The 23,408-nt window shown below is 35.9% G+C and overlaps 1 protein-coding gene across 15 annotated transcripts in view; it reads right to left on the bottom strand.

The window, feature by feature from the left end:
- Positions 1–23,408, bottom strand: part of TTLL5 (tubulin tyrosine ligase like 5) — a 305,509-nt gene that overhangs the window by 205,577 nt on the left and 76,524 nt on the right. For 13 of the 15 annotated variants that reach the window (XM_022576495.3, XM_022576493.3, XM_089907984.1 and 10 more), the window contains 4 exons: positions 21,729–21,770; positions 13,742–13,855; positions 13,375–13,466; positions 1,346–1,408 (listed from right to left, as the gene is read on the bottom strand). In XM_022576495.3, coding sequence (XP_022432203.1) covers positions 1,346–1,408; positions 13,375–13,466; positions 13,742–13,855; positions 21,729–21,770 — 311 coding nt within the window. The remainder of the gene's footprint in view (positions 1–1,345; positions 1,409–13,374; positions 13,467–13,741; positions 13,856–21,728; positions 21,771–23,408) is intronic. The other 2 variants (XM_089907981.1, XM_022576501.3) reach the window with 1 other exon arrangement.

Here is a 23,408-nt window from a genome sequence, read left to right as displayed (position 1 = left end):
ACAAATTTAATATCATATCCAGAAACTATGAAAACTAGTCAGAAAGCAAAAACAGTTCTTGGATGTTAAAATCATACTTGCCAAAATAAAAAAAAGTAGATCAAACAACCCTCTTCTGTGCTGGTACTGAGTAACAAAATAGGTAAGGCTGAAGATCAATTTAGAATTTTAGAAGACAAAATTCAAGAAATCTCCAAGAATTTACAGCTAAGAGACAATGAGATCAAAAGTATGAGAAAAAGGTAAAGAAATACAGAGGACAGAGCAAAAGATCCAAATTTCATCTAACAGAAGTTCCACAAGGAGAGGAAAGACAGGATAAGGGGAATATTTCCCACAGTTAATAGACTTAAATCTCCAGACTGAAAGGATTCATCCACCGCAAAAGCAAAATAATGAAAAGTAACATGCCAGAACACACCTCGGTATAATGTCTGAAAAGTAAAGATAAAGAAGCCTTGTAAAATTTTCCAGGGAGGAGGTAGGGGGTGGGGCACTGGGACCAGGTTATATATAAAGAATTGAGCTTCTATGTCTTCCAAGTAAATCTCAAGATCTCTTTCGTTAGAAGCTACACAGTGTAATTACTCAATGGTAATAACCACAAATTTACAGAGAGAAACTGGAAATCCCATATAGATCCTGATAGTGGATAATGAAATTACAAGAAATGGCTGGAATCTGGGTATCTATTTTTAAGAATCCCACAAAAAAAGCACACATACCTTGAAAATAATGCAGATTTCTTTAAATAACTAAGGTTCCTTGTTAGTCAATTACTGAACTGTACTGTAATGCAGTTATGTCTCAGGGGCAACAGAAGTATGTGGGACTAAGCAGTCCCTGGCTGCTGTGCTAGTTGAATTCCAATGTCTGCTTTCCATCATTTCTCCCCTATTTTCCCTTGTATTGAGGTTATCAGTTGTCATTTCTTACAACTCTCACTGAATTTATTTTGCGAATTACCACCCCTCCACCTTTTCTAATCTGATCCTTCTAATCTCGTCTAGTCTAGAAAAACAGATAATCATGTCTGTTAAAATTGCGTCTGAAAGTAAAAAGGCACTGAGTAAAGTCCTTCCTTTAAGAAGGACAAGTTTTAGGGTATGTGTTAAGATTGCTTAAAGATCTTTACGGTTTAATTTTGTAGCATCTGGAAATATTACAAAGTGCTGAGAGTTAACGAATTCTGAAAAAATGAGGTTTTATATTGTGTTTTCCATAAGGCTCTTTCTATCAGATATTACTGAAGACTTTTATAAGGCCTCTTTTCTTCTTTTGCATGTACTTTCTCTTAATTTTGTGACCTAGTCCTACTAAATTTATAAGAGTAGCAAATCTCCACCTGTCCTGGAAGAGACGTGTCGCCAGCATATAGTTCATGGAGGTCTTGTGTTCAAGGTAGGACCTGAAAGACAAAGAGAAGAACTGGTTATTTCTTAAAGCTTAGTTGAAGGGGAAAATACAGAAATAAAAACATGAATCAAGCACAAAAGTGACAGGTTATTTATATACTGTTTCTAAAAATATATAGTCTCTAAAGTGACAAGGGAGGAGATAGTTGCTCAAATCATATTATAAAATACTAGAATAGCAGAAAATACAATAAAATGAAAAGAATAAAGAGGACTTAAATTAGAAAATAAAAAGAAAGAAAAGTCAGGAATTCTTGGACTAATAAAAGCTGATATACTAAATTCAGCGAATAAAACTGAAAGACAAAAATAAAACCACCACCAAAAATCACTTAGAGCTAGAAAAGAGGTCAAATGAAGCTGGGAACGGGAGGTGCATAAAGGGCATGAAAATGTTGACAGATTGTTTCAATCATCTTATTTCTCAAAAGCTTTCAATGGCTCCTTGATGCCAACTGCAGGAGGCATATACTTTCTCTTACAAGATTTCAAAAGTTGGGTCATCTATACCATCAATTCATTCACCCTTTCTCCACACAGAGACTCAACATGGGTCCTAAAGTACAGTCAGACAAGTCTCCTTAAAACCCTCTCACACCACACCTCCCACTGGTCCTTTTGCCTCTGTCTGGACACCTTCTCCTCACACCCTCTCTACTTATCCATAATCCACCCTTCAAGAAGCAGCTCAAGTCCACTGTGCTGCATGAAGCCTTCCCTGATATGACTGCTCCAAGTCTACAGAGGTGCCCTCGTCCTGGCCTTCTACCTCTGCCTTCACTGTATGCCTAAGGGACTTGTCAAACGCTGCCTCATAGAGTAAAATTTCTCTTCTCGGAAAGCAGCATGATGCAGCGGGGAAAAGCAGGATCTGGAGTTAAAATACCTGAATCAAGTCCCACTGTGTGATCATGGATAAGTCACATTACTTTACTGAGGCTTATTTTCCTTATCATTACAATGGGAATAACAATGATGTGTATAAAGTACATCATAATCACAAAGAGCTATACAAATATGAGCTATTTTTATTACATGTATAAGTAATTTCTCCATCATCAGTACTGTTAACTCTCAAAGGACCGGGACCCCATCTAATATTTGTTACTCCAAAGCACCAAGCATAGTGCTAGTTACTTGTTGATATTCAATAAATATATATTAATTAAAAAGACATATTTGTTAGCAGATAAATACATCTTTCCCACACTACATGAAAATAACTCAGTTAGTTTAAAAGTCTTGGTGTTCTCTTCCACTTTTCTCAAAGGTCCCGGGAGAGGTGGAGTGATTTACCAGGTTGGTAATTTAGGAAAAATTCAACAAGCTTCTCCCTTCTTTCTCTGGGGAGATAATCTCTCCTCAGGAAGCACATATCCTCTGGTGCTCCTACAGGGTCAGGTATTCCTGATGCACAGCTCAGACCAACCTTGCCCTAAAAATGGGTATGTAAATCTGTCCAATTCTGAGGGTCAACAGAAAGTGCATTAACTTGCAGATAGATATAATCAAGTCTCCCAACCTAGACTTTATCAATGTGGAGTATGGAAAGTGATATTTTGGCCTGAATCTATCTTAGTCTTTGTCATCTCAACTGGTTCAAAACCAAACCAGGAAAGGAAGGTATCATTACTGGACTCCCTAAGAAACCCCAACATTATCTGTGATTGGTTCCTTAGAAAAAGGTACTCAAATTAGGGTCCTGCCTCTTGAAAACTTAAGAGGATTCCACTTTCATTAATTAAAAGATATGTTGTCTAGTAATTGCAAATATTCAACCTCTTCAAAAACGTATCAAAAGATAAAAGTCTAATTTTGAAAAGCCAAGCAATATCTTTTTGTTGAATTCCTGGGTCTTTATAAGGTGTAACTAAACTACATGGATAGAATATTTTGCAAGATAAAAAGATTTCTCTATGAACAGCTGGGTTTTCAAAACAAAACAGACAAGAACTAGTTCTTTCTTTTATTCCTCTAAGTTTTGGCTCTACTTAGAACCACTAATGTCCCAACCAGAAGCCAGTCACCAGAGGAAGAAAAATGTGTTCCCCATAATGAAGTACAATCTTACTAGTAATCAGAGAAATGCAAATCAAGACCAAAATAAGATATCATATTACACTCAGTATTTTGACAAAAATTAAGAAGTTGACAGTACCACATGTTAGAGAAGATATTGACCAACGGGATCTCCTAGGCACTGCTAACAGGAGTATAAATTTATATAGTCACTTTGGAAAACAATTTAGCACTACCTTTTTCTTTTTAGCATTATATTTTAAAGTTGAACATTCACATATCTTAGGGCCCTAGATATATTCCATCCCTAGATATATACCTAGGAGACACATATAAGCATATTTAGAGCACAGCGGTCTTTAACAGCAGAAGACCAGAAAGAAGTCAAATACCATCAACAAGAGAATGGGAAATTTAACAGCAGTATAAACACACAGAAGAATAAAATAAACTGAAAAAGAATGAATTCTAGCTACATGTAACAAAATGAACCTTAGTAATATAATACTGAATGAAAAAGGAAGAATACATACTGTTTTTGAGAAAAAGTTCAAAAGGAATACAAACTTATCAACAGAATTCTGTTTCTACATATGATATGATAACTGCTATAGGACCTGCCCTTTCACCATAAACAGCTAGAAAAGTGCACAAAATATATGAAACAACTGTTTCCAGACATGAAACAACTGGCAGTGCAGGACTGTGATAACTGAAAGGGGGAAATAAATAAAGGAAGCCCTCTGATTGCTCCACCTTCCCACCTAGATGCAATTCCAGGCAGTGCAGAAAGAGAAGGAATTCAAGTAGAACTCAAGAGTCTCTGTGTTGAGAAGACAGAGATCAAAGTTCTAGGAAGTGCTAAAATTTTCAAAGCTATGTCCTGGAGAGGAAGAAGCTATGCATAAGAAGAAATCAAAAAAGTCATCACAAGGGACCCTTTGAGTCTTTGGGTAAATACAGATCTACTCAGGCATACGGTGAAAGTCCACAAGGCTGTGCAAGGAGCAACTGTCAGGATAAAGAACATTAAGGAGAAAGTGTAAGCTGAGTACTTTCCAGAGTTCACACAGGGCTGCCAATTGACTGAGTTCCCACCAGCCAGAATGGAGAGATCTCATTGAATATGGGGGTCATTTAATAGACACCCCAAAAGAGTCTTCAGTAGTGGAACTAACCTATACCTAAACAAAAAGCTATTCTAAACAAACCATACAAATGCTTTTAAATGAGGCTGAAAAAGATTAAGCTGATCTACAAGTAACCTAAGTGTATGGCCACAAAAAAAACTTTCGATGGGCTTTAAAGAAGCAATAAAATCCAAACACAACAATACAACATTTACAATGTCCAATTAAAACATCTAATTTAAAAAAATCACTGTACATGTGAAGAAACAGGAAAAATATAACTCATTAACAAGAGGAAAACCAGTCAATAGAAACAGACTTAGAAACTATAGAGATAATAGAACCAGATTTTAAAACAGCTACTATAAACATAATATATGCACAAGAATCTAAAGGAAATCATGAAAATAATTGTAAAAAAAGAGAAAAAGAGGATATAAAGAGAAATAGATGGGAGTTATAAAGATGAAGAGTAAAATATCTGACATGAACATTTAATTGGATAGAATTAATAGAAGATTTAACACTGCAGACAAAAAGATGACTAAACTGACAGACACAGAGAAACAGAAAACCATCCAAAACGAAGAAAGAAAAAGAGTATAAAAAAATGAACAGGGCCAGACTTATAGTACAACATCAACCAATTTAGCATGTAACCAGAGTACCAAAAGGAGAGGAGGGAAATGGGAAAAAAATTTGAAGAAATAATGGCCAAAAGTTTTCCAAATTTGATGAAAACTGTAAGCCCACAGACCAAGAAGCTCAACAAATCCCAAGCAGAAGAAACAAGAAGAAGGTGATACCAAGGCATACATCATAATCACACTATTGAAAATCAGTCATAAAGAAATAATCTTAAAAGCAGGCTGATACATAAAAAGAAACGAAATTGAGTTATTTGTAGTGAGGTGGATGGACCTAGAGTCTGTCATACAGAGTGAAGTAAGTTAGAAAGAGAAAAACAAATACTGTATACTAACTGTATATACTGTATAATACTGTATATATGGAATCTAAAAAAAAAAAAAGTGGTTCTGAAGAACCTAGGGGCAGGACAGGAATAAAGATGCACGTAGAGAATTGACTTGAGGACACGGGGAGAAGGAAGGATAAGCTGGGAAGAAGTGAGAGAGTGGCATGGACATATATACACTACCAAATGTAAAACAGATAGCTAGTGGGAAGCAGCTGCATAGCACAGGGAGATCAGATCAGTGTTTTGTGACCACCTAGAGGGGTGGGATAGGGAGGGTGGGAGGGAGACACTAGAGGGAGGAGATGTGGGGATATATGTATAGCTGATTCACTTTGTTATACAGCAGAAACTAACATAACAATGTAAAGCAACTGTACTCCAATAAAGATGTTAAAAAAATTTTAAAAAGCAGGCAGAGAAAAAGAGACACATTATGCACAGAAGAACAAAGGTAAGAATTACTGCACACTTTTCATGAGAAAAATGCAAGTCAAAATATAACAAAACACTTTTAAAGTGTCGGGAGAAAAGTGCCAACCCAGAACTCTACAACCACTGAAAAAAATCTTTCAAAAATTGGAAGTATCGATATAAGAAAGACTTTTTCAGACAAGCAACAGTTGAGAGAATTGCTTGTACTACAATAAATCCTAAAAGAAGTTTTCCAGATGGAAGAAAATGAGGCCAGATATAAAACTGATCAACATAAAAGAAGGAAGGACAGAGGAAATAGTAGTAAATGTGTAATTATGAGACTTTTCCTCATACTTAAATTTCCTTAAGCTGTTCAACGCAAAAATAACCAATGTACTATGGGATTTATAACATATAGAAATAAAATGCAGGACAATAATAGCCCAAAGGACAGGAGGGGGAAATCAAATTATACTGGTTGTAAAATTTCTAAATTATACCTGAAATAGTGTAACATTACTTTAAGGTGCACTGTGGTAAGTAAAAGATGCATATTGTCACCCTAGAGCAACCACACTTTAAAAAAAGCAAACCAAAGAGGCAAGAGAAATGAGTTAATCGAAAGCCGGCAGGGGAAAATAAAAAGGGAACAAAGGACACATTAGACAAATGGAAAACAAATAGTAATTTGGCATATCTAAACTCAACCATATCACCATGCTGTACATTAAATCCCCATAATTTATTCATCTTAAAACTGAAAGTTTGTACCCTGTGACCCATAGCTCCCATTTCCCCTGCCCCAGGCCATGGCAACCACCATTCTACTCTTTGTTTCTATGAGTTCTACTTTCTTTCTTTCTTTATTTTTTTTGCGGTATGCGGGCCTCCCACTCTTGTGGCTTCTCCCGTTGCGGAGCACAGGCTCCGGACACGCAGGCTCAGCGGCCGTGGCTCACGGGCCCAGCCGCTCCGTGGCATGTGGGATCTTCCCGGACTGGGGCAGGAACCCGCGTCCCCTGCATCAGCAGGCGGACTCTCAACCACTGCGCCACCAGGGAAGCCCTACTTTCTTTTTTAGAAAAAGATTCCACATATGAGTGAAATCATACAATATTTGTTTTTCTCTGTCTGGTTTATTGCACTTAGCATTATCCCTGAAGGTTCATCCATGTTGCCACAGATGGCAGGACCTCCTTCTTTGACAAAAATCTACTTTAACTATAAAGACACAAGATAGATTAAAAGTAAAACAATGAAAAAAGATACAGCATGCAAACACTAGCCATAAGAAAGCTGGAGTGGATAGGGGTGAGGGGAGAAGGAACTGGATGAAGTCAGTCAAAAGATACAAGCTTCCAGTTATAAATAAGTACCAGGGATGTAATGTACAACATAAAACAGAAGTAACATTTCTATGTGTTATATATGAAAGTTAAGAGTTCTTTAGTTTTTCTTTTAGCTTTTTTCTATTTATTTAACTTTGTATCTCTATGAACTGATGGATGTTCACTAAACTTATTGTGATAATCATTTCATGATGTAAGTCAAATCATTATACTATACACCTTAAACTTAAAAAAAAAAAACCAAAGGAAGCTAGAGTGGGTATATTATAGCAGATAAATAGACTTCTGGACAAAGAACATTATCCAGGATAAACAGGGACATTTCATAGCAATAAAGAAGTCAATTTATGAAGAAGACATAACAAATCTAGTGCAGATGTACCTAATAACAGAGTTCCAAAATCCATAAAAAGCAAAACTGACAGAACCAAAAGGAGAAACTGACAAGGTCACAACTACAATGGGAGATTTCAACACCAGACTCTTGATAATTATAAAATTACTAAAAATAGAGAATATCTGAACAAAACTGTCGAATCCCTTGACCTAATGGACATTTATGGAACACACCAGCCAACAATAGCAGGATATATATATTTCAATGTACATGTTACATTGTACCAGGATAAATCCAATTCTGAACCATAAAACAAGTCTCAGTAAATTTTAAAATATTCAACTTACACGAAGTATGTTCTCAGTACAACAGAAGCAAATTGGAAATCACTGAAAGAAAAACCTCTAGAAAAACTCCCGAATATTTGAAAACTAAATGACACACTTATAAATAACCCACAGGCCAAAGATAGAATAAAAACGAAAATACAACAATCAATTTTCCTTAGTAGGAAATTTATAGCTCTTAAAACACATATAGAAAAGAAGAAAGGTCTCAAATCAATGACATCAGCTTCTACCTAAAGAAACTAGGGGAAAAATATAGAGCAAATGAAGCCCACAGTAAGCTAAAAAAAGGAAATAATAAATATTAGAGGGGAAGTCAATGTACCAGAAATAGAAAAGAAAACAATGAAACTAAAAACTGGGTGTCTTAGAAGATCAATAAAATTGATAAACCTCTAGCCAGACTGAATAGGATAAAAAGAGAGAAGAATCAAATTACCAATATCAGAAATGAGAAAAGTAACATCACTGATTCTATAGATATTAAAAGGATAAGTGAATATTATGAACAATTTTATGCTTATAAATACAACATATATGAAATGGACAGATGCCTTAAAAGACACCAACTACCAAAGCTCATTTCAAGTAGAAATAGATAACCTGAACAGTCCTATGTCTGTTAAAAAAATTGAAACTGAACTCCTGGTCCAGATGGCTCCACTAGTGAATTTTATCAAACATTCAAGAAATAAATAATACCAATTCTCCATAAATTCTTCCAGAAAACTGAAGATGTGAGAGCACTTTCCAACTCATTCTGTGAGGCCAGAAACCAAAGACTGAAATATCTTATATATCTTATCCTCATACTAAAACCACAGACGTTATAAGAAAACTACAGATCAGTATCTCTTATGAACATAGATATAAAAATCCAAATACAATTTCAGCAAATCAAATTCAACAATATATAAAAAAGATACCATATCATGACCAAGTAGAGTTTATTTCAGGAATGAAATGTTGGGTTTAACGTTCAAAAATCAATGTAATTCACTATATTAACAAACCAAAAAAGAAAAACTATATGGTTATGTCGAGTGATGCAGAAAAGCAATTGAGAAAATCCAACATCCATTTCTGATCAAAACTCTTAGCAAAAGAGAAATAAAAGGGAACTCCCTCAATCTGATAAAGGGCATCTATGAAAAACCTAAAACTAACTTCATACTTAATGACAAAAGACTAATTGCTTACCCTAGGCAGGAGCCAGACTGGGATGTCTGCTCTCACTGGTCCTATTCAACACTGTGCTGGAGGTTCTTGCCAGTGTAATCACACAAGAGTAAAGAAATAAAACACATCCAGATTGGAGATGAAGAAGGAAAACTGTCTTTATTCACAGACATTTTCAACTAGGTAGAAGATCCAATGGAATCTCCAAAAACTTTCAATAACTGATAAGTGAGTTTAGCAAGATTATAGGAACATGATCAATATGGAAAAATCATTTGTATACTTCTATGTACTAGCAGCAAACAATCAGAAACTGAAATTAACAAAACAAAATCATTTACAGGGACTTCCCTGGTGGCACAGTGGTTAAGACTCCATGCTCCCAATGCAGGGGGCCTGGGTTCAATCCCTGGCTGCAGAACTAGATCCCACATGCGTGCCACAACTAAGACCTGGTGCAACCAAATAAATAAATAAATATTTTTAAAAAATCATTTACAATAGCATCAAAACATATTAAATACTTAGGAAGAAATCTGACAAAAAAATGTAAAAGACCTGTACATTGAACACTACAAAACACTGCTGAGAGAAATTAAAGATGACCTGAATAAATGGACAGATATACCTTGTTCATGAGTTGGAAGACTCAATATTGTTAAGATGTCAATTCTCTTCAAACTGATCTAGAGAGTCAATACAATCCCAATGAAAATCCCAAGCAGGCTTTTTTGTAGAAACTGACAAACTAATTCTAAAATCCAAATGGAAAGGCAAATGACCTAGAATAGCCAAAACAACCTGGAAAAAGAACAAAGTTAGAACAAGATTTTTTATAAAGCTACAGTAATCAAGACAGTGTGGCACTGTATTGGCACAAAAACAAAAAGATCAATGGGAAAGAATAAAAAATAAAGAAATAGACCCACACAGTTTTCCACAAAAGTGAAAGACAACTCAATGGAGAGAGGGTAGTCTTTTCAAAAAATGACGCTAAAACTACTGGATATCCATCTGGAAAAAAAAAAGAACTGTGATCCATATCTTATACCATACACAAAAATTAATTCAAAATGGATCAGACTTAAATGTAAAACTTAAAACTACAATATTTCTATTAAAAAAATAGGAGAAAACTTGGGATAGGCAAAGATTTCTTAGATACTAAAGCACAGTAATTAAAAGAAAAAAAGGACAAATTGGACTTAATCAAAATTAAAAATGTCTCCTCTTCAAAAGACACTGTTTAAAGGATGAAAAGACAAGTAACATACTGGGGGACAAAATCTTTGCAAAGCCCACATCTGATAAAAGAATTATATCCAGAAAATATAAAGAACTCTCACAACCTAATTATAAGAAAACAAATAATCTCATTTAAAAAATGGGCAAAATATTTGATCACCGAACAGCAAACAAGCACATGAAGACATGCTCAACATCATTAATCATTAGGAAAATGCAAATTAAACCATAATGAGATATCACTACACATCTCCTAGAGGAGCTAAAATTAAACTGACCATACCAACTGTTCGTGAGGATATGGAGGAACTGGAACTCTCATACATTTATGATAGGAATGTAAAATGGTAAACCATATGGCAGTTTCTTAAAAAGTTACACATATACAATGATATGATCCAGTCATTCCACAAGTAAGTATTTTCCCAAGAGAAATGAAAGCACATGTTCCAACAAAAATTTCTATATAGATGTTCATAGAGTCTTTCTTTACAATAACAAAAAACTGGGAACAACCTAAATATTAATCGACAGATGAAAGGATAGACAAATTCTGATATATGCCTATAACAGACTACTACTTGACAATAAAAAGAAATTAAACCATTGATACATACTGTAACATGTATGAATCAAAAAATAATCTTGCCAGGTAAAAAAGAAAAGCAAATAAGAGAACAACCAACAGAATTCTATTTATGAAATTCTAGGAAATGCAAATTCCTCTTTATTGACAGAAAGCAGATCAGTAGCTGCCTGGGGACAGGAATAGGCAGGGAAGGGAAAAGGAGGGGCAGGAGAGAGGAATTACAGAGGAGAACAAAGAAACTTTTGGTAGTGATGCATATGTTCATTGTGTTGATTGTGGTGGTAGTTTCATAGATATATACATATGTGAAAATTTATCAAATTGTACAATTTGAATGCATGCAACTTACTGTATGTCAATTATCACTCAATAAAGCTGTTAAAAATAACATTTACAATATCATCCAAAAGCATGAAATACTAAGTGATAAGTTTAACGTGTTCAAGATCTTTACACTGGAAACTACTATAAAATATTGCTAAGAGAAATCAAAGAAGACCTAAATAAATGGAGAGATATATCATGCTCATGGATTGGAAAATTCAACGTTACTGAAATATCCACTCACCCAAAATTAATCTATATGTTCAATGCAATGCCCATCCAAAGTCAGCAGACTTTTGTGTAGAAATTGACAAAGAAATTTTAAAATTTCTTTGGAAATACAAAGGACACAAAATAGTCAAAATACTTCTGAAAAAGAACAAAGTTGGAAGACTTACAACACTACCTAATTTCAAGACTTAGTATAACGCTACAGATATTAAGACAAACATGTAGATCAGTGAAACTGAATAAAGTCTAGAAATGTACATACATATATATTTCAGTTAACTTTCAACAAAGATGCCAAGTTAAATTCAATAACATAATTTCAAAAAGTGGTGCTGGAGCAAATGGACATCCATATGGAAGGAAATGGAAGTCAACCCTTACCTCACACCACACATAAAAATTAAATCAATACATATCATAGACCTAAATATAAAAGCCAAAATTACAAAACTTCTAGAAGAAAACAAAAGAGAAAAAGCTTTGTGAAGTTGGCATTGGTAAAGACTTCTTTTCTAAGTTTTCTTAGAAAACACGAAATGCATAAACCTTAAAAAAAAATTGGCCAATTGGACTTCATTGAAATTTAAAACTTCTGTTCTTTGAAAACCACTGTTATAAAAAAGAAAAAGCTAGCCACAGGCTTTGAGAAAGTATTTATAATGTAAATATCTGGGAAAGGACTTGTATCAAGAGCCTTTTATAACACAATAATAAAAAGATAAAAATCTTAAAATTTAAAATGGAAAAAAGAAGATACACAAATGGCCCATAGCACATGAATGCTCAATATCATTATTAATCAGAGAACAGTAAATTAAAACTACAGAGAAACACTACACACACACTAGAATGCCTAAAATTAAAAAGCCTGACAATACCAAGTGTTGGCAAGGATGGAAAGCAAATGGAACTCTCATTCATCATTGGCAAAATGTAAAATGGTTCTATCTCTTATCCCTTTTCATACGACCCACCTATTCCACCCCTAGGTATTTATCCAAGAAAAATAAAATCATATATCCACACAGAGACTTGTACATAAATGTTCATAATAGCAGCTTTCTTCAGAACAGCCCAAAACTGGACACAATCCAAATATTCCACACAGGTGAATGGATAAACAAATTGTGCTATATTTATACAATGAAATAGCACGTAACAATAGTCAGGAATGAACTACTACTGTTTCACACAACAACATGGATAATTCTCAAAAACATTATGCCAAACAAAAGAATCCAGACATCAAGAAATATATAATGTATGATTCTATTTATATAAAATTCTAGAAAAACTATAGTGATATAAAGCAGGTCAGTAGATGTTTGAGGCTCACAGTAATGGGGGGACTCACAGGGAAGGGGCATGAGAGGACATCTGGAGGTAATGGAATGTTCTATATCTTAATTGTGGTGATTAAACTGACATCTGTGTTTGTCAAAATTCATCATCAAACTTAAAATGGATGCTGCTGCATGTAAACCTGATCTCAAAGATGATTAAAAATAAGTAATTTATTGTTTAAGCACACATATAGATGATACACCAATTTTTTTTTTTTTCAAATCAAGGTAATGATAACCACAAAATTTAGGACAGTGTCTAACCCTGGGTTAGGGGGCAGTTAGGAAGGAGGAAGGGAACTAGAAAAAAGGGAGGAAAAATGCAGGGTTGGGTAATATTCATACTGTCATAAATAAATAAACAAAAAAATGTAAGAAAGGCACCATGTGGAGAGCAGTGATGATACTGTGTCACAATTAATCCAATTCTCTTGACCTGAAGTACAGATTTAAAAAAAAGGTAGTCACCTCACCCATATATTTCCCATGTCTCTGATGTAGGGAATATGCGAATAAATCCACCTCTCCGATCATTCTCTTCCTTCACCCTCCGTAAAACTTTGATCTACATGGCGGAAGAGAAAATAAAATAAAATGAGTACCTATTTTAAAAACTGTAACCCATGTGGTAATAGGACAGAGGAAGAGAGTTATGAACCGAGAATACAAAAGAAGCATGAAGGAAGAAATTAATTCCATTTAAGATGCTATTTTTTTGAGAAGCTATTTCTCCCACGTTCAGTATAAGATATGAGTTGGTCATGAATATTACGAATCACTCACTAATTTTCACTGAAGCCTATGTTAACCCGTAAAGGCCTGAAATAGAGTTATCTTTACCTCCTCCATTGACAGACCAAGCACAGAACCACCTAACTTCCCCGGCACCTTCTCCCGTGCTGAGCCCACAAGGTTTTTCATTTCTGCGTCACTGGCAGAGAGTGGACGGCAACGCTAAGGAGAAGAAAAAAGAAAAACAAAAATATCTTTTCATCACCTTTCTTCATTTCCCTCTAGTCAGTCCCTCAACACTATCATGTTTCATCATATGTATAAGCTCAAATCCAAAGCCCATTTTCTGTAATTGATCTCTTAGCCTGAAACCCTGGGAAATAGATGAAAGCCAGTAAACTCAAAGAAAAGAAGAGAAAATAGAATAGTAGGAAAACACTATGGGTTGAGAGAGATACAAATTAAAAAAAGAAAGAAAGATGTCCACGTGGCCTTGTAAGCTAGTACTTATTCCTAATCTTGGTTTTAGAGTACATTTAATAGTTTGAAATATATGGGAAAAAAATCTGAAAATAACCTCAACATAAGATTAAATATGTATTTATTTCAGTAAGTAACTATATTCTTTTCAGCACTGGGGAAGTAAAGTTAGGAAAAGTAAGACATAAAACAGAGAAACATACAATGAAGACCCGACGCAGCCAAAAAATAAAAATAAATAAATAAATAAAATTAAAAAAAAAAAAAAAGACCGAGAAACAGGAGCAATCTATTATGTCACAGATGAAAAAGTTGGACAGTGGGATGTTTTAGAACTTGAGGAGGGAAATATTTGGATGAAAGTTATCAGTGACACAGAAGAGAGCTGTGAGCAAAAGGCTACAACTTGAGAAACACTATAGTTGCTAGACTACAAGAGACTGGGTCTAGGATGACTGCCTTGGGTACTCCAAGGAGGCAGCCAAGTGGGTCATGTTCCTTATGGATCCCCAAAGATGATCTGGCTACTTCAGCTTCTGAATGATGATCAGGAAGGCTGTTGGAGAACAAAACTTTTAAGAGATTTTGATGTTATGAGAGCAGAGAAATACAAAGGTAACAAAGGAAATCAGATAGTATGAAGCATGAAAACACACTATTATTGAAAAAGATGACTGATAAAATAAGACAAATAAATCTGCCAACTACAAAGAATAAGGAATAATCCAAGAAATGGGGGTATAATTTGTCTCTCTAGAGTCCTGGAAGTAACTCTGACCAGACAGAAGAAGTCCTACCGTCAGGAACCATTGTTTATTTTTCTTTTTGTATACACAGTCTATGGAAAGGCTTTTTGACAACTAACTTTTGACATTTTCAGCAATACTCATTGTTATGGACTAAATGTTTGTGTTGCCCCAAAATTCCTACGTTGAAGCCCTAACCCCCACAGTGTGACAGTATGTGGAGATGGGGCTTTTGGGAAGTAATTAGAGTCAGATGAGGACATGAGGGTGAGGCCCTGGTCTGATGGGATTAATAGCCTTTAAAGAAGAGCCACCAGGCTTCCCTGGTGGTGCAGTGGTTAAGAATCCGCCTGCCAAGGCAGAGGACGCAGGTTCGAGCCCTAGTCTGGGAAGATCCCTCATGCTGCGGAGCAACTAAGCCCATGCGCCACAATTACTGAGCCTGTGCCCTAGAACCCGCGAGCCACAACTACTGAGCCCACATGCTGCAACTACTGAAGCCCACTGGCCTAGAGCCCATGCTCCACAACAAGAGAAGCCACTGCACTGAGAAGACTGTGCACTGCAACAGAGTAGCCCCCGCTCGCCACAACTAGAGAAAGCCTGCGTGCAGCAACGAAGACCAAACGCAGCCAAAAATAAATTAATTAATTTAAAAAAAAAAAAAAAAGAAGAGCCACCAGAGAGCTTGTCCTCTCTCTCTTTCTCTCTGCCTGAGCAAGCACAAGGAGGTCATGTGAGCACACAGCAAGATGGTGACCATCTACAAGCCAAAAGCAGAGGCCTCAGAACAAAACCTACCTTGCCAGCACCTTGATCTTGGATTTCCCAGCCTCCAGAGCTGTGAGAAATAAGTTTCTGTGGTTTAAGCCACCCAGTCTATGGTATTTTGTTATGGCTGCCCACGCAGACTAATGCACACCTGTACATAAACAACCATGAATGGCTTTACCTTTGGACACAAGGGAGATCAATATATACTAATCTTCAAAGCTAGCATGGAGTTATAAAACACAGATTTTCTGATAGGCAACTCCATGGAAGGAAAACGACGAAATGAGCAGATACAAGCACCAAGTGAAGGTAGGAACTTTTATCTCTTTAGCTTTTCCTGTGGTATCTTCAGCATCTAGAACAGTACTTGGGATGGAGTAGGAGATCAATAAATGTTTTTTGAACAAATAAGTAAATGAATAATGTGCTGACACATAGATCAACCATGGTTAGAATTAAACTTTGCAGAGGATTTTGGGAAAAAATTTAACTCCCTTCTGATCTCTGGAAATACATTATACAGCACATGTTGGAAATCAAGAAGAATGTTTAAGATTTAAGAAGGGAATCAATATAAGTAATAGAATCATTTAAAAAAAAATTTTTAAGTGTGACTTCTTATTTAGCATATAACTTGGAAAAGCCAAAATATTAAATGGATGTTTTGAGGACTTCTGCCATCTTCACACACTACTTATTGTTTGCTAAAAAGACTTATCTACCTCACATGTGACAGCATGGCTTTGATCAGAAAGCCACTGGCAGTAAATCCTCCAAAGTCAAGCTGCCTTATCACTTCACACTATTTAAGAATATCTTGAAGTCCTCTGAAATTGTGAAAGAAGACAATATGAAGTAAGCATTCATTTTAATGATGTAATAAAAATAAAGATTAATCATCTTAGAATAGAAAGAATGTTATTTTAAGATGCTGATTAACTGTATTACCAGGTTAATAAGAAAAAATATTTTAAGAAATAGTTATTACCTATAGGAATAGTTTTAAGGAATGGTCATATTTATAAGAACATGGATCAAGTCACTACTGAATAACATCTAATGAGCACATCCAATTTTTAAAAAATTATTTTCCTTTTTTTTGTCCTTTTGTTTTTGTTGGCTCAGTCTCTTATCTGTTTTTTCATCGTTAGAGGTTTTTTTTCTGTTTACTTATTTATTGTTTACTTTTCGTTCTTATCTTTTTAACTTTTTTTTTTTTTTTTTTTTTTTTTGCTTTTCTAGGACCTAATTTTCATCTTTGTGGAACTGCTTCATGGTATTCCTGGTTTCCAGAGATTGAGACTATTATAATGATGTTGCAATCTTCCTCTATTCATCTAAACCTGCTCCCACAATGAATTAGCTCTCCAAAACTCTCCCAGTCATTTTTAAAGAGTTGTCTCCTACATACATTCACAACCACTCTTTTGTTACTCACAGTCCACGGTCCTAACTCTAGCCACTGTGTGCCTACATGAGGGCTATTTGGGTGGGGTGGGTAGGAGTTTAAGCAGGTGCTCCTGGGTGGGGCTTTTGGGAGGTTAGAAAAGGAAGGGGTAATGGTGCTTGTTAGATGAATGCTTCAGCTGTTAACTCCCATAAACTGACTGTTTTATTCTTTTATTGCCACAAATACCACCAGAGCGCAAAGAAAAGGTCAATGCTACTCCAAAAGAGAAAAAAAAATGTGGCTAGAAACTCCTTTAATCTCTTCACCTATTTACTTCAATGTCAACTATTAAGAAGGCTGAGAGGGAGAAAAATAGGAAAAGTTGTAGCTCTCGAAGTCTAGGTATCTCAAATGCCTCTCTAAAATCCACCCAGGTTTCCTGTGTCTTTGGGGAAGCCAGTGGAAAATAATCAGACTAGAAAGTAAAAAATATTTTGCCAATCTCAGCTTTTCAATAAATTTGAGACGAGAGAATTTTTTAAATCTACATAATATCTGCTGTACTGGTTTATACAGGAATGTATTTATACAGGAACAACAAAGCATTACTATCCTAGACCACTGGTTGAAACCTACCAATATTTATTAATGAAATGAACTCTTAACAAATGAATTATAGACACAGGTGAGAGAAAAAGCAGAGGGAAAAGGGGAGAAGAAAGGATAATAATGAAAAAAAAAGAAAAAAACCAGAAATGCTTATGAGTGCCAAGGAGATACTTGGAAATTAAAAGCAAAGCAAAAGAAAAAAAGGAATCAGAATGATTTGAAAGGCCATCAGGACTGTCAAAAACAAGAGCAAAGCAGTTCAAATACAAGCCATTCTGTGGTTTTGACTTTGGGCACGTCAGCTCAGCTATGTTCTCTGGGTAGTGGATAGAATACATCCACATATTCCAATGGATTGACTAAATACACTAAGGAAATAAAGCTCCTCTAAACTTAAAGGGAACCATTGCCCCTGGCTAGATGACACAAGATTTAAACTGCTGGGTTCTCAGATAGACTTTAAACTGTCTCAGTAAGAATTCTACCATGCAACATGCATCAAAGTTGTTAAATTGTAATTAGTACAACGTAGGACTCAGAAATATACCCACAGAAGAAACCAATACGCATCTAACCTTCATTGCTAGGGAAGAACTGGCTGAGAATGTGAAATTATTGAGACAGGGAATCACCTGCCCCCACTCACAGCAGTAAGAAACAGGTGTTAAATCAGAAAAATGGTTCTCACCTTAAAGAAAGCTGGCAAGTACCAGTAAGGAGAACTGGACAAGAGGTAGAATATGAAAAAAAAAGGTGAGGTATCCTCAAAGATATCAAAATTGAGGGGCAAAAAAAAATCTGCCTGACAGAGAACACATACAAAGAATAAAAAGCCTCCCAATGCAACTTTACAAAGTTTAGAATTCTGTGTTAAAAATACATGGACTAGAAATAGCTCAATTTATATGTGATGCATCTTGCCACTCAGAAAATAAAAAGTCAAGTTTAAAAAGCAAAATGAATCAGTTCTATCAAACAAAAGAAAATGAACAAAAAAACCCACATATGAATAAATCTGGGTGGAAACAGACCAAAAATGGCTAATAGAGAAGGCTTACATATAATGATAACCGGAAGTATACTACTTTGAAATTAGGGGAAAAAAAAAAGAAAGCAAGTAAGTAGGTTTGTGTTACAGTAAAAAGAGATATGCAGCATCTGAAAATCTGTAATAAATGTAAGTCAGCAGGTCTGGGAGACATGCATCTTGCTATTAACAGAACTGGCTTTAAAAACAAAAAAAATTACCAAAACCACTTACAATTATGTTTGAAAAATCATGAACAACTGAGGAGGTACGAGAGGATTAGAAAAAAAAAAAAAAAATGAAGCACCAATCTTCAAAAATTTAAGAAGTATGCTCCTGGCGATTACCGCCTGGTGAGTCTAACTTGAATCCCTAGTAAAATAATGGAACAAATATTAAAAGAAAAAAATCCATAAACATTTAGAGTTTAATGGGCTCATAAAGAATAGTAGTACAGAGACTGCTTATTTATTTTAAAATGTGCTTTATAATTTTGATATTTAGGACAAAATAACAAAAAGGGGGAATAGAGCAAATATATTTAATGTCTTTGGATTTTAGAGAAGCATTTGTGAAAACTTCATATAGTTTTTATTTTAAATTATATTTCCAAACAGGACTTAGCATCATGATATAATAAATAAAATATACCAACAAAAGCTGAACACAGTTAAAAGATGCAACTGTAGGATAAGATAAGAAGCAGTGAATCAAGTTGGGAAGTGATCGGGTACTGATTAAGCATTCTTTAGAATCTGTATTGATGTCTGGGAGGATGAATAATTAATTAATCATTTATTTAATTGGGTTGATTTGCATTTGTTGATGACAGTAAATGTGAAAAGACATGACTATAGATAAATGAATATCAAAATAACACCAGATACTGACAATGCAAAAAGGGAAATCAAAACAGTACTCAAGGGCTTCCCTGGTGGCGCCATGGTTGAGAGTCCGCCTGCCGCTGCAGGGGACACGGGTTCGTGCCCCGGTCAGGGAAGATCTCACATGCCGCGGAGCGGCTGGGCCCGTGAGCCATGGCCGCTGAGCCTGTGCGTCCGGAGCCTGTGCTCCGCAACAGGAGAGGCCACAACAGTGAGGTGCCCGCATACCCCCCAAAAAAACAAAACAAAACAAAAAACAAAAAACAGTACTCAAAAGTATGAAGGAGACTAAATCTTCTGAGGGTAAACTATGTGTCCAAAAGTATCCCAAATATTTTACCTACTTTTGATCATTCCTTTCTCAGCATAACTCCATGTACGTATTACTATCCTCATTTGACAGATGTGGGAAGTGAGCCTGAGACGTAAGGGAACATGCCCAAGGTCTAACAGTTACTGGCAGAGTTCAAATTTGAACCCAGGTCTATCTGACTTCAAAGTCCTCATTCTTTCCACAAAACCATATCACCTGCTTGAACACTGAAATGTAATTTCTGGTGCGTGAAAAATGTTGAACCATAGGTATTCAAGGGAAGGGAGAAATGTAGAAAGAGATAATGGATTAAAAAGGAATCATCAGACAACAAGCAAAAAACTGTGACTTCACAATCTGACACCACCAGAAAAAGAACAGTTTACACGGTCTAAATGGCCCGAGCAGAAAGTTTCTTCTCTTTTCTCACTTAGCTGTGATGAGACTACTGTGGATTTGAGAGTGCTTCATTAACAGAAAGATAGGGACAAGGTAGAACATTGCAAAGGACAGTAAGAGTCGAAGAATTCAATATGTTTAAGGTTTGCTGAATAAAGCCAGAAAGCCTTTGCGTCACGTGAGCAGCGTCGAAATAAATAACCACTAAAGAGAGGCCTTGCTCGTCCACAGGTTATTTGCAACTTATGGCAATTCAAGCAATGGAGCTAGGTGGAATAGAATTAAAATGAGTAATGGGACATTAAGATTAGATTTCCATGTCAAAGACACTTCTTTGGAGTCAAATTCAGAAGGCTATGAAACAGTACTTTAATCTTCTCCTTAAATAGGTTAGGTCAAGAGATATTTAGAGTGTAAGCTCTTTGAAGTCAACAGCCTTCGTTTTTGTTTGCCACAGAGAGCAGCTTGCACACTTAGGTACCTGCTAAATACAAAACACTATTACAGAGTTTTGAATTCTACCAACCAAACAACAAAACTTGTGTTACAAAACCATACTAATCAGTTACCAAATACTAGACAACACAGCCAGTGAGTCTTTTTTTCATTTCTTTGATTCATATAAACCATGTACATCACTTTATCAAAAACAGTAGCTAAGAAAGTTATAATTCAAGCTTCCAAGCTTACCAGAAACTGTATCTACAAATGCCAAAATAAATATACTGGAGCTTTTTACTAAAGAACTAATAATTGCAAGTGATACACTTATAAATGAGAACATCTACATCACTCATATCAAAGCATCAAATCCTATCACTTCAGAAGATGTTAAAAAAAATCTGCACAGAAGAAAGCGACAGTTTATTTCACATACTGCTAACAAGAACAGAAAGAGGACAAATGATGATCATTAAGAGACTGAGATAACATATTTTGTCTTTATTTTAAACGTAGCATCTGAGACACCAAATATGGCAGAGTTTCTAAGATTCATAAAACTGCAAATTACTACATATAAGAAAAGTCATCTGTTAAAAAACTCAAATACAGCCCAATACCCAATGTGAAAACATTTCCAATATAAAGCTACTGACAAGGGTATGTTTCATAAGATGTCTGAACAAATGAAAGGTTACTTGTGCACTATGATATTTCTTTCCTGGAATATTTTGGTCAGAACAATAGATATGCCCCTAAACTCTGTTCATCATTTAAATTCAACTGCCTCTATCACAGCATAATCACCATCAGAAAAAGAGGATTCATAAATTCCTGCAACCTCTACTCTTACATACTACATCCAAAAAGATCTCTGTGCATTCACTTTCACTTATTCTATTTTACATTATTAAACTGTTCAAAAAGCAGGTGCATGAAATATGTACTGTGAAACAGTGAAGCTAAATGGCTTTTCATTTGGGGAATGGAGATAAAAATTTGAATGAAATCTCCAAACGATCCAGAACTTACCTGTTTGGTGCTTGATGACTGAAACTGTGCAGATACTGGACGCTATAAAAGACAGAAAAATGGAATAAAGCCTTATCTTTTCCTAACATGCCTGTATTTTCCAACTCCTACATCTATGGTGACAAAAATAATCTTCAAGCAGACAGCAAAAGCCAAAGCCCTATATTTTGCTCTCAAAAGATGAGAGCATTTATTATCGTTCACACTGCATTCTCCTGCAGTATAACCATTCCAGTTTCACCTTCTCACCACTGAGAACTCAATCCTACTGTCACGTACTGAAGATCCTGAAGTTAACTATTCTACCTGATAAAATGGTCTCACACAGTACATGTAATCTATAGCTTCTTTAGCCTTTAAGTAAGTGTCCTGTGGACTGCTCATGGATGAAGTCATGCCATTACCCACCAGTATGCAGAACAAACAGTGAATAGAGTCTCCACTACGTGCAAAGAGTCACCAGTAAAAGCTGACAGGCAAGCTAAGAAAAGGGATCAATTCATCCAAGATTGACATACATCTACTCCTAGAGTGGAACTTGCAGAAACTGGTAATGATGCACAGAAACATTCGTAATCCTTTATACACAGTCCTGTGGCTCTTGCCACAGATACTGCAGAAAACAATTTGCAAAGGAACGCGATTGCCTAAATTCAGTTTTCCTAGTACGCCTAGGTTAACCCTCTACCAGCTTGGTGCTTTGTGACTACTTAGAGGGGTGGGATAGGGAGGGTGGGAGAGAGACGCAAGAGGGAGGAGATATGGGGATACATGTATATGTATAGCTGATTCACTGTTATAAAGCAGAAACTAATGCACCTTTGTAAAGCAATTTAAAAAAAAATTAAAGAAAACCCTTTGATCTGTGATGTACTGATCAAGTACAACCCTGTCGCCTGGTTTCACTTCTAATCTAAGATAATATCCCTTAAAATATAGTTCACCCTGTTCCACACCACAGCACTAATGCTAATAGGGAATAATTCTAAGGCAAGAGGTCACAGGCAACCAATAGACTGAATCCAGCTCAAGGACATGCTATGTTTCATCTGCAAAGTATTAGTTTTTAAATTGAACTCTTGTTGCCAGTATTTTAAAATAAGATTTCTGATTTCTCTTGACAGTAGGAAGATCTAACAACACTTGGCCCACACTCACGCATGGCAATGATCAGCCAGAGCACGTAAGTAAAAGAGCTGCCCTTTTGCTAGGAAGCATGCACTGCCCAGTTTACTGCAGTCACAGCACTCTTAGCTGTATCATACCTGGCCCTAGTTACCCTTTTACATTGTCTCTCTGAAGCCCCTAGAGGCATTTGAGTTTGTAAACCCTGTTCTAATGAAAAGTTATGTGAATAAATAATGGTACATAAGCTTAGCAAACAGAAGTAGCAGTAATCTACATGGGACCAGCAAGCAAAAGGAAGAGAAGTGGGAGGAAAAAAGGGAGAGGTGGAGGGCTAAAGTGGAGGTAGGGGGAACATAGGAGGGGCGAAGTAAGGGAAAGGGGAGGGACAGGGAGAAGCAGCAGCTGTTTCTGCCCTCAAAGGGCTTACAATCTAGCAGAGGAGTACTGGACAATTTAAAGGCAACAAGTCAATGAATGCAAAACAATGCAATAAAGAACCAGTAAATAATGCTGCAATGAAAAGAAAAGGTCATGACAGAGTGGAATGGATTT

The sequence above is a fragment of the Delphinapterus leucas genome, chromosome 2, assembly GCF_059928025.1.
Source record: "Delphinapterus leucas isolate spDelLeu-1000000601 "Yukka" chromosome 2, BTC_Dleu_Yukka2, whole genome shotgun sequence".
In the NCBI taxonomy this organism is placed as follows: Eukaryota; Metazoa; Chordata; class Mammalia; order Artiodactyla; family Monodontidae; genus Delphinapterus; species Delphinapterus leucas.
Note: the sequence above shows the minus strand (reverse complement) of the source record. Positions and strands in the feature narration are given on the sequence as shown.